We start from the raw sequence: 12,500 nt of genomic DNA, 5'->3' as shown, positions 1-12,500 counted from the left end.
TATCAATTATTGAATGCAGTCCATATATATTGCACACAGCCCAGTCACTATAATATCTGACTGTAAATACATTTCCATTCATATATATTTGATATATTCTTATTTTTCACACTTATGCTCATTTATTTAATGTAACTGCAATTTGTGGGAAGCTTGGACAAACAAAATGTGTCACCCGCTCCTTTAAACTTGTCATGTGAGGCTAAACTTGAAGTTGAAGTTGATATGCCATGGAGAAGGGTTGGTTGTGATTGCAAAAACCAATGGCTGGCACAAATAATCCTAATATTATTGTTATATTTATCATCCTATCTTGTTGGTAGAATAGAATAGTCCCCACTCCTTTGAGGTGTTTTTTATCACATTATATACATATAGGTGACATTGGTCCTCTGCATTGTACCCATCGTATAACAACTAGGAGCAGTGAGCAGCCATTGGATTCTACGGCGCTCGGGGAGCAATTAGAGTAGTAGTATTAGTAGTAGCAAGTAGGGTATGGTGTATAAGGCTGGAATGATAAGGGTTGATGGGATGGAAGTACGCTGCTTTGTTTCGTCTCATTCCAGCATGTTCTCCCAGACAGCGACCTTCAGCCATTTGGCCACGTGCCTCTCAATCACCTGAGGGACCAGACATTGAGAGACTGTCAGTTCATAGTTACATACGTACATTAATGCCTAAGTTATGCTCCATCGCTCTGTGAAGCAGAAATCATGCTGAAAGAATTCACATGTTGCAGAACTCAAAAGTAGGCTACAAAAGCAACAGTGTGGGCAGAACACATGTGAATGCACATTAGAATAGAATAGTCCCCACTCCACCACACTTGGGGTGCTTTTTGTCTCATTAAATGTACTAGAGCTGTGCCCGTTAGGCACTGGCCTACCTGGAACAATGCAAGTGTCCCTTTTATATGGAGTTCTTTGTCAGGCATGCCCAAATATGGAGTCTATGGTGATGTCAGAACAGGCCAGCTCCATATATGGAGACAGGCCAGGCACTGCACTCCCTGTGGTGGTGTGGACCACGTGTGTCGAATTTGAAGTCGGTGGGGCGAACGGTTCTCGAGTTACGTGGATTACAGACGTACGTACATACACACACACACACACACACACACACACACACACACACACATACAGAGACTCTCCAGTAATCCCGGTTCTCCATACATCTGGCCATTTTTTGGGTGTTTTGCGCTCCTGCGTCTTTCCTGAGTACATCCACATATGTTAATGTGGGATGTGGGCAGTGGTTTCATGCTTGTAGAACGCAGTACCACGCCGTGGTCTTTACGACCTCTGGGGGTATGCCGTCGGGTCCAGCACTTTTGCCCTCTCTCGGCACGGTTTTCACTAATTTCACCAATGCACATACTGTAGGTGAAATTCGTCCTCTGCCTTTACCCATCCTAAAACAACAAGGAGCAGTGTGCAGCCATTCTACGGCGCTCGGGGAACAAGTCTGGGTTAAGAGTCTTGCTCAGTGACACACATGGACATATTGCTGACCTGGCCTGGAATCGTATCTGGGACAACCAGGGATCTGGCTCCCCAGGCGGTCACTAACTAACCACTCAGCTTTATTTGCTTTATCATCGTACATCATCATACATCCTCTCATTCTGGCCAATCAGAATTTGCGTCCTCACCTTCGTCTTCAATGTTTGTGTTTACACAAACACTCAAAATTGTCCATTCATTGTCAATGGGATTTAATGTTTGTGTAGGACAAAGTTTGTATTAACACATGCACTAAAAGATGGACCTTAGGACGGGCTATCATAAATCAATCAGCTGAGCACATTCCATGTTCATACACACAAAACTGTGCATTCTCTGGGCCCATTCTGTTCACTCACACACTCACACACTCACACACTCACACACTCACACACTCACACACTCACACACACACACACACACACACACACTCACACACTCACACACTCACACACTCACACACTCTCACACACACTCTCACACACACACACACACACACACACACACACACACACACACACACACACACACACACACACACACACACACACACACACACACAGTTCCTGAGATTATGTCATTTCTTTTTTAAGATTATTTTAAGATTATCTATTTATTCTGCTGCAGTTACGATATTTCAGCGGGACTTCAGTAACTAGAAGGTGAAATAAAATAAACACTGTTATTAATTGCACATGGACGGTACAGTAGCACAGTGAAGCACAGCGAAGCACGCCGACCTGTCTGGCCTTCTTGAGGGACTTGCGGTCGGCGGCTGCACTCATCATCATGTCGGCACAGTGGGACGTGTCCTCGATGAAGACAGCCTGGTCCTTCTCTCCCTCCTTCGTTCCGTTCTTCACCACCGACAGCTCCTGCCAAGGATCAATGCCACCTAAAGGAAATGACCAGCGAAGTGAGAGAGAGGCCAGCACACACACAGCAATATCTTCCTCACCCTAAGTCAATTATGTGGCTAATTACTCATTAGAGCCTTGGTAAACAGTCTTTGTATGGCCGATATGAACTAGGAGGGTCTCTACCAGGGCGGGTTGCCCTAAACCCAGGGCTGTAACCGTCATGACCCGAGGAAGCTGTCCGGGGGGGGGGGGGGGGGGGGGGGAATTGTTTTTCTATGACATACAGTCATAAATTCAAAAGGTTGACTTTTGCATTTCTTGTGCCCCCTATGGTCAGGGGGCCCTATGGTTTTCGGACAGTGAACGTCTCTATAGATAGAGGCCCCTCAACATGTGATTCCAATTCAGGGTTGATTGGATGTTGCATTTGTTTTCTGTAAGAAATAGGCCCCTCCCACTACTTGGAAGCAAATTACCGGCGTATGGAATGCGAAAATGTCGGGGTGCAGTGGCTTTCTTCAGTGGCCTATACAGGCCACTGCACAAACGTTTTGATGCTGATAGGTCAATCAGTATGCAAGATTCTGGATTCTCTCACACACACACACACACACACACACACACACACACACACACACACACACACACACACACACACACACACACACACACACACACACACACACAAAAACATCGATATCATCTCTATCCCTGGCCAAGATAGTGATTTCTTTCCATGTTGTATGCATTACTTTTTGCATTGCTGGTTATGTAGAAGGTGGATGTTACGAGACATCCGATCTACAATTAATTTGCAATGAATGAACATGCAGGAGTCAAATAATGTGGGGAAGACAATTACTTATTGGTCGATGAATTATTAAATCAGCCATCATTGTTTGAGTTGGTGCACTGCAGAAAAGTATACAGGTGTTGCAGCAAATCCCTAATATGTGTTACTGACTGGAGAAAACTTTTATTCCAAAATGTTGCCCTACAATATCAGCGAAAAATGACCCGTGTTCATCCAAAATGATTGCTAGTCATTCTTTATGTGCTTCGTCCTTCTTAGGCCTAATGTTGTGCAGAAACCTTGTATGTCCAAAATGGGAAAAAGAACCTATGTTCCAATACTTTTCATACTTTTTGTTGGTATGAGTGTGTATGTATATATATATATATATATATATATATATATATATATATAGTTTTTTCTTTTTATCACAGACAGATCCACTTTCAACAAATGCTTTCCAACATTTTCACTTCAGGAATTCAGAAAAATTGTAGATCGGCTATTTTGATGAAATATGGACATACAATGTTTCCCAAAATTTAAAAGGGCAGTGAAATAAGCAAAACAGTGAGTACATGGATAGCAACAGAAAGATAAAAAAATCACACCCGTGTGAACTGAGTGGTGCAACTCCCCCCCCCCCCCCCCCCCTCTCTCTCTCTCTGTCTCTCATTAGCAGCCAGCAGTGCGGCACTATCTCTCTCTCTGTTTCTGGCACAACAGCGCCACTTTTGGTAGTCATTGGTACTCGTGCTCATAGTGACATAGTTAGGTGAACACATAGGTAGGTGAACACGGACATTGCTGTTCGTTGGAGTGGTTGCACCACTCAAAAAAAGAACTCAGCCAAAGGCAAGGGTGAGAAAATAGGTATTGAGCTGTGTTTTAAAGAGGTCTACAGAGCCTGCCTGTCTAAGGTGCCGTCAGAGATTATTCCAGGCCGTTGGCCTGTAGAAGCAGAAAGCTGCTTCACCGTATTCTTTAGATGCCATTTTGATAGGCACCTCGGGTAGTTCAGCAGTGGCAGACCCGATGGGGCGGTTTGGGACATACTTGGAGGCAGTCATGGAGGTAGGAAGGTGCAAGACCATTGAGAGCTTTATAAAAAAGTAAAATATATCCTAAAAACAACCAGGAGCCAGTGTAGAAAGGCTAAAACTGGAGTGATTATGTTCTCTCATCTTAGTTTTCGTTATAAAACTCTGGCTGCCACATTCTGAACAAGTTGTATAGCTTCTCAGTGGTTTTCTTTGGCAGGCCAGAAAAAAGTGCATTGCCGTAATCAAGTCGAAAAACAAAACAAATGGATCAACGTTTTTTCATTGTCTAACGACAGATATGCTCTGATTTGTGCAAAGATGGGACAAAAAGGCAATCTTGGTGTCATGATTAATATGTACATTTAAATTAAATTCAGAATCGATGCTAACCCCCAGGGGTTCTTTATGTAGGCTACTATATGTAATGTTGCAATGCTCACCGTTGACATAGAGCACCCTGTGTGTGCGCGGGTGGTCTGCTCCGTAGTACTTGTTGGTGAAGGCGATGCGTTCGGGCAGGCTGTGTTCAGGGATGTTGAACAGGATGCGGCACAGCTGGGTCTGGGCCTGCAACGTCATCATCCTGGAGAATGGACAACTGGCGTCCTCACATGTCTCGACTGTCTCGTGCAAACACACACACCAACATGTGCACACATTTACGTGAGCGCGCACACGCACACACATAATGAAAATTAGAAAATCTTGCCTTATATAGGATGTTAATGGTATGGTCACACATAAACCCCTATTTAAAAAAATGCTCAATGCCGACAGCCGCTCAGCAGGTGGATTCATGAATGTATGTATATAGACAATATTTTAGGCCAATAAAAAAGACTATATACCAAATGTCCCACTTTAAACAGAAGAAGCCTGTCAGCTGCCGGACTACTGCCAGACTTGGACTACCGGCCAAGGTGCCTGGACCGCTGAGCCACGGCCCAGGCTATTGTTGTTTCTATTTTGTATGTGGGTGAGGTGCATTTGTTTATGCTACTGAAAAGAGATGAGAGAATGTGAGAGAGAGGATAATGGTCGTAGAAAATATCGGGTGAAAAAGTGTCTCGATTACGTCTCTCTCTTTCATTGTTTGCTGCGGTTTTGTTTGCTCAGAAGAAGAATGTGCACTTTACAAAGACACCGTTGGTGTGTGTGTGTGTGTGTGTGTGTGTTAGCATCTGTGACTTTCATTTGAATAAGAAATGTAGGGCTATGTTAACAAACAAAGCACTGCCCCACTTGGTGTGCTGTGTGTGTGTGTGTGTGTGTGTCCTGAGCATGACGTTAAACTGCTCCATTGTAACTACCACTGTTAATGTAGTGGGTGCAGATTTAAGATGCGATGCATTTGCAACTTCTGTGGACTGTGTGTTTAAACACCATTGCAAGCTTGCATAGGCCTACAAGCAGGTGCTGCTCACCGATGGAGTTGCACCTGAACTATTTATGTCCTTGTACACAATTTCCTTTGTGTGAACATAAATCAATTGTTAATGTGTGTGTGTGTGTGTGTGTGTGTGTGTGTGCGTGTGAGTGTGCGTGCGTGCGTAGTAGTAGAAGTGCATACTGGTCCCTTACAGAAACCAAACTCAGTGCAGCATTGGTACAACCACTGTCTGTCTCCGCTCCTGGCTGCCTCCTCTGACGTGTCCAGCAGGTCATTGACCGCCTGCTCATGGGACGCATCCAGACACTCCTCCTCACCAGTAGAACGATACACCTGGAACACACACACACGCACACACATTTATGTAATGTATGTAGCCTATTGTACTTTTTATAGTGTGCAGCAAATAAACTACACGAATAAACTAAATGTAGAAGTAAAGAGAAACCTAACATGAAGGCAGAAAACCAGCACGCATGAAGAATGGAACTCACATGAAAATGTTTCCATCAGTTATTATGTCATCCAGGGCCCAAAGTTATATACATACACAAAGCTGTTTCTGGTGATTTGCCTATAAAGTAATGCCACAGCTCATGGTTGTCACAATATAAACACCTGCTATTTGATTACAATCACCTGTTTGCCACTGTGAATTATAGATCAACAGCGACCTCTGGTGTCCATAATGTGTGCATGACGAGTGTAGGGCTGTCACAATCAGGACATGTTACAAGTTACGATTACAGGGGAGAGGGAACATTGTAATACATAGAAATTAGGCTACATTTCCGTTTGGCTTATTCGTAAATATACAAATAAATTACTGACAATGACTGACCAATTCAAATATATAAATTGACTATGTATGGCCAAAAGACAGAGGCACATGCAGGACCAGATGGAAGCAGATAGTCACAGCATAGCCTCGGAAACCCAGACGTTTTTTTTTTGTCCCCAGGGAGAAAAAAAAAGTCTGGGTCCGAGTCCACTTCAATTCGGCATAGAGTAGCGCGAACATCTCACACACACACACCCACTCCTCTCTCTCTGTCGCTCTAAGTAATTAGTCTCATGACCAGCAGCTGCGCATAGTTTCCATAAAAAGCATAGGTGAGTTCCAGGCTAGTCACAGCATATCTCTGCTCCATAGAAGGAGTAGAAGTCCTTGTACCTGAGCTAGTCACAGCCTTGTGTTCCACCACATGTAGAGAACGAAAAGGATTAAGTAAGTAAATGACAAATTTAATGACAAATGTGACAATATAATAATTGTATACTTAGTGGAAAGCTCATTGCTGATGCAACTTAAGTTTTTGGGTGTGAATATTCGGAAAGAAATTTGCCCCCAAATAGTTTCACTCTACACAAGATCAACACATTATTAAAGAGTAATAGAACTCTTAATATCTCAAGACAGATTTTCTGTCAGCATCAGTGCCCTAAACATGTGTATTGTTGCAGTTAGTAGGAATAAACAGGCAGACAACCACTGAACAGTGTTAGAGGCGAGCAATGTATTATTATTTTATTTTTTATTTTTTTTAGCAATATTTGCACTTGTGGCCTTCATGGGCCCCTTGCTTGGCTCCTGGGACTCGGAGCCAAACGTAGTTCCTGGTGTGACTATTCTCATGGCAGATCCCTGAACGGTGCATGTGCCAAATTTGGTGTGGATTGTTGCCACCGTGCGCCTGTGGCACCACCCAGGAGCCCTTGGTGTGGTTATAGAGGGTATGCGCATGCATAAAGTGAATGGCAGTTCGAGTGGCAAATCGAGTGGCAAAGTGAGTGACAAAGTGAATTTAATGTTGATTAAAGTAATTTAATGCAATCAAATATGACTTTTCTGTTTGGATGTATGGGCTGTCAAGGCCAGAAAGTATTTTTTGCCACTCAGTAGGCATTTCCGCAGAACTTCCTGGTATGATGATGATCTCACGCACATACCCTCTATACCAGGGGTGCCCAAAAGGTAGATCGCGATCTACCAGTACAAGACACAAGGTAGATCACATGACATGCCCCTAAAGAGTATTTCATTTAAATATATTGAAGAAAAAAAACGATTAAAAACAAAACAAAAACATTTCTCCCCCTCTATTTCCCATTCCAAGTGCATTTGTCTTATACTGTACATAATGTAACACGAACTCTACTATTCCGAAGCCCCCTCAGGTACATATTTAAACTATTTTCAGCAATGGTATAATAATTGATTTGGTGGGTAGATCTTGCCGAGCTGGTCATTTTGAAAGTAGCTCTCAAGTCAAAAAGTGTGGGCACCCCTGCTCTATACTCATGGCTGTCCCCTCCAAATACTCCAGTAAAGTAAAAGTACATCAAAACGTTATTACCATAAGTACAGTACTTGAGTAAATGTACCTAGTAACTTTACACCACTGAGACTCATACCTGAACCAGTCTGACAAAGCGGTCGTAGGCCTCCTCTTCCTCCTCATAGGCTTCGCTCTTATTGGTCATGAGGACACACAACTCGTCAATAGACATGACCGAGCCCTCGTCGTTGAATTGCACCGTTCCTGTGATGATGTCCGCCAAGCTCTGCATCAACTCAATCTGTGAGGAGCAAAGTGTGGAGCAACAGTTTTATGTTTCTATCAAAAAGCTCCAGTAGCCTACTTAGTTAGTTAACGATCTCTTCTTACCATTGTTGTTCATTGTTGTGAACAACAAACATTGTTGTCCATGAAATGGCAAAGATGAGAAGTTACATTTGAAACTAAATTAGACATAGTGAATAAATGAGTGCCTATGAGTTTTGACTGTTTCTATGAAAAAAGCTCCAGTGCTACTAACTAACAACATAGCAATAGTGCACTTGTGGCCCTCAGGGGCCCCTGGTGTGGCTCCTGGGAGCCAAACGTAGTCCCTGGTGTGACTATATCTCTTTTTACCATTGTTTTTCATGAAACGACAAAGATGAGAAGTTACATTACATGCCACTAAATTAGACATATAGTGAAGAAATTAGTGCCTATGATTTTTGACCAATGATGAGATACATCTTTTTTTATAAACATCAAATGTATTATTATCATGTCATGTGTAATAAACATTGCTCATTCCTGAAGGCAGTCACTGTAAAACGGAAGGAATACATAATAAACAACTACCTAATAAACAACACAAACGCAACTAAAACAAATCTAAGTTTATCACTGTGTCAGCACCCGGGAGGTGTCCTCCATTAAGAAATACATAAATGTTTAAGCCTGAACTATAGTGCCACAGCTCATCATAACCATATTCTGAATTGCCCCTGTGATTGATCCTATAATGAGCACAATCCAACCTGATCCTCTAGGTCTTCAGGGACCTCACAGCAGCCAAAGTCCTTGGCCACATCGGTGGCATTGCCCCCCATCAGCTGAGCCTCTACGGCAGCAAAGGCCTCCCACACGTCCGCCACGCACTGCCGCGAGGAGAGGAGACAGGGGCAAGACATTACATTGATATCATCGCTGTCAACCGGAAACCTCGTATATCCAAATACGTTATGTTTCGGCAAAAAATAGCCTGTGTTCCAAAGGACCCAATGTAGTTATTTAGCTTGTAGATAGCAGATCTACAAGCTCACAATGTGTCACAGTGCGACACCTCGTGAGCTTGTAGATCTGCTGTTTTTGCAGTGTTTCTGTGACACTGCAGAATGTCAAAGTTAGGGCATTAATTTACGAAGAAACATAAAACATAAAACATAAAACGCAGATGTGAGGTTTTGACAGTTCAACAGACAACCGTTAATAAAACGAATGGGTGTAATACATTATTTAAATGTATTCTTTATTTTTAAATAATATCGTCCGCCTAATGAATACAGTAAATTAGTCTGACATCAATTATTATTTTATGATTTATTTGTGTCAATCAACACGCCTCTCGATTATTCCAAAAAGTAATAAATAGAATAATCGTTAAAGAAATAATATAGTTGAAGCCCTGATTACATATTATTACGTGACAACCATGCTTTCTGTGAGAAGACTATTATGTCCTAAACAGAGACAGACTAAGAGGATGTCTCCCTACCTTCTGTGAGCCTCCAACGTCCTCATTCATCAAACTCAGGCCAACGATCTGAAGGAGAGGAAACGATGGATGAAAATAGGTCATTTTTTTGTCAAGCAACAGGGACATGGTTGTGCAACAATTAAAGTGAGTCTTAACCTTGTTGAAGGTGGAGAAGTCCAGCTTGGCTTTGACCGGAGCAGAGGAGGCCACAGCCCCATAGACCAAGTGAGGAAACTGTGGGGAGATGTACACAATTTACAATTTAGGCCTTTTCGCAGACGCTCTTAATCCAGAGCGATTTACAGTAAGCAAGAAAGAAAACATGGTAATACATCAAATACATAAAAATAGTCATCATGAATATATGTAAGCTAAGAACCTAACCAGTGGCGTGCACAGACATTTAGAGGGGCAGGTGCTCAAGTGAAAAAAGGGCCTTGTCCAGTGCGTGGAACCGGTCGGTTGCCTTAATAGTGTGAGATTTATTGATTTTGGGGCATAAATAATATATTAGAAGCTTTGATCAAGAATTGATCAAGAATTGATCAATGTCACCATGGTCCACATGCTGTACATTGTACACTGTACAAAAGAAACATATATATATTTCAAAAGGGCACATTTGTCCAGAGAGAAAAGGGCAGGGGGTGCTCTAGCACCCACTAGTGTCTATCTTTGCACGCCACTGAACCTAACAGTGGAATATATAATGAAACCAATCAAATTAAATAACATGCTATATAAGTTACATAAGTTGAGCCTGTAAGGTCGTCAAGACTAGGGCAAGCGCTACCCGGGCTAAAATGGAGTCTGAAGAGGTGGGTTTTCAGACTACGGCAGAAGATTGAGAGTGAGTCTGCAGTTCTGAATCTGATTGCAATGGGAAGTGCATTCCATAGTTTTGGAGCCAGAAGGGAGAAGAGTTTGGGACGTGTGGAGCTGCTGAGCATTGTCCCGGCGTTTTTAGTGAAGGTACTTCCAGCCTCCCTACACAGCAGAGTCATGTGTACACTCTGAGAGTTATAAGAGTCCTAAAGAACACTGATAATAAATAACAACACTTGCCATAGCCTTGGTGACCTTGCAGGCTTATGCAAATGCTAACAATTAAGTTATGTAGACAGATGCCAGATTCAGTTGTAGACCTGGTATCCTATGGTTCCCAAACCTTTTACCCCGTGACCCAAAAGAGAAATGTGTTGTCTCAACGGGACCCAAACTAGTGAAAACAGCAGCTCACAACGCTTCACTTTGCGCTGCGTTGTGAGCTTGTAGATGGGCAATTTTCACTACTTTTCACTACTAATTTATGGAATTTCTTAGATTAAAAAAAATAATTATTCATATTACTGAAAAGAAATCCTTGAATTTAATTCATGATTTTTTTTCTCGCTTTTTTGGGAATGTTTTTTGAAAATGTTTTGAAATAGGCCTAGTAATAATTAAAAACTAAATGTAGAAAACAAAAAATAAAGGGACCCATAGAAATTGGTCCCGACCCAGTGTTGGGAACCCATGCTATAGTGTGTACATTTTCAATATACAGATTATGTAATTTTTGATATTATACACGTTTAGACTGATGATAGGTTCTTGGTTATGATCCTAGATTACTATTTCTATCCATTTGATGTTTGCTTAATGCTTACTAGTTACTACACATCACTTTGGATTAAAGAGCGTGTGGCTAAATGGTAAATGTCCGGATATTGTAAAATGATATAATGTAAATGTATGAGACGTGTCCACACACCTTCCCTCTGAACCAGGCAGACAGGGCTCCGGCGTATGAACCGCCGAAGCTGATCCAGGTGTTCAGGTGGCTCAGGCCGAAGCGCTCCGTCATGTACTGGTGAAACTCTGCCATGTCGGCTAACCTGCACGCCACGGGAAGCAACACAACGCAACTTAAACACACATGATGTGGCTCAGCTCCAGTGCTGTGCTGCAAGCACCCTCTCCGTTCCTGCCAGATGAATGATGAACACAGTTCAACACTCACACTCACACTCACACACACACACACACACACACACACACACACACACACACACACAGTGCTCACGCCTGCACGCTGCTCAGGTCTGCCAGGTTCTCGGTCTCCAGGCCGTCAGGGTTGATGCTGTCGCCATAGAAACGATGCTCCAGGGCCACCAGGAGAGCTCCATGCTCCTCGGCCATGTCGACATGGTGTCCTGCAACAAACAGTGTTATTGCATGTTTCACTTTATTTTGGAAAGCTGGGGAGCCTAGCTGGCAGAACATGATAGACAGGTCTTGTATAGACCAGTGGTTCTCAAAGTGGGGTCTGGGGACTCGCAGTAACCCCCCTGCAAAATGAGGAACAGTTTAACTTTACTATTATTTAGCCCAACGAGAAAATGTACTGTATATGACTATTCAGATATACTGTCTGATTCATTCCATCCACTGTTAGATCCCCACCTTTAGTGTAGTTAGTTGTAGAATTAACTCAATCAGATCTAGCAACAAAAAACGTCTCTAATGGAAGTCCCTGGCACAAAAAAAGTGTCCGTACTGCAGCCAAATATTATACATGTCCGTACGTGTTTTCTTACAAAAAAAATAAAACGTTTTTTTTTTTGTGAAAAAAAGAAAACGTTTATTTTTTTGTGCCATAGTCCCTGGCACAAAAAATTATAATAATTGGCTGCAGTACGGACACGTTTTCTTGTTTTTGTGCCAGGGACTCCCATTAGAGACGTTTTTTGTCCACAATTGTCCACAATATTGATACATATTATGTGGAGGTTCTTGAAATGAAAATGATAGACTCTGTATACAACGGATTATCATTGCAGTTCAAATGTTTGCCCTTGTCTGGCGAACAGGGTAAGAGAGGCAGGCATGGCT

The 12,500-nt window shown here is 42.5% G+C and overlaps 1 protein-coding gene across 1 annotated transcript in view; it reads right to left on the bottom strand.

Moving 5' to 3' along the window:
- The window catches only part of prss16 (serine protease 16), a 17,008-nt gene that overhangs the window by 1,470 nt on the left and 3,038 nt on the right, over nucleotides 1–12,500 (bottom strand). The window contains exons 4-13 of the mRNA XM_079514460.1: nucleotides 11,692–11,821; nucleotides 11,380–11,503; nucleotides 9,783–9,860; nucleotides 9,645–9,692; nucleotides 8,908–9,027; nucleotides 8,007–8,171; nucleotides 5,783–5,924; nucleotides 4,642–4,821; nucleotides 2,246–2,400; nucleotides 1–623 (exon numbers count right to left, since the gene is read on the bottom strand). The exon at nucleotides 1–623 is cut by the window's left edge and continues 1,470 nt beyond it. Coding sequence (XP_079370586.1) covers nucleotides 561–623; nucleotides 2,246–2,400; nucleotides 4,642–4,821; nucleotides 5,783–5,924; nucleotides 8,007–8,171; nucleotides 8,908–9,027; nucleotides 9,645–9,692; nucleotides 9,783–9,860; nucleotides 11,380–11,503; nucleotides 11,692–11,821 — 1,205 coding nt within the window. The 3' untranslated portion in view covers nucleotides 1–560. The remainder of the gene's footprint in view (nucleotides 624–2,245; nucleotides 2,401–4,641; nucleotides 4,822–5,782; nucleotides 5,925–8,006; nucleotides 8,172–8,907; nucleotides 9,028–9,644; nucleotides 9,693–9,782; nucleotides 9,861–11,379; nucleotides 11,504–11,691; nucleotides 11,822–12,500) is intronic.

Source organism: Electrona antarctica (genome assembly GCF_951216825.1).
Source record: "Electrona antarctica genome assembly, chromosome: 11".
NCBI lineage: Eukaryota > Metazoa > Chordata > Actinopteri > Myctophiformes > Myctophidae > Electrona > Electrona antarctica.
This window is presented reverse-complemented; position numbering and strand designations above follow the sequence as displayed.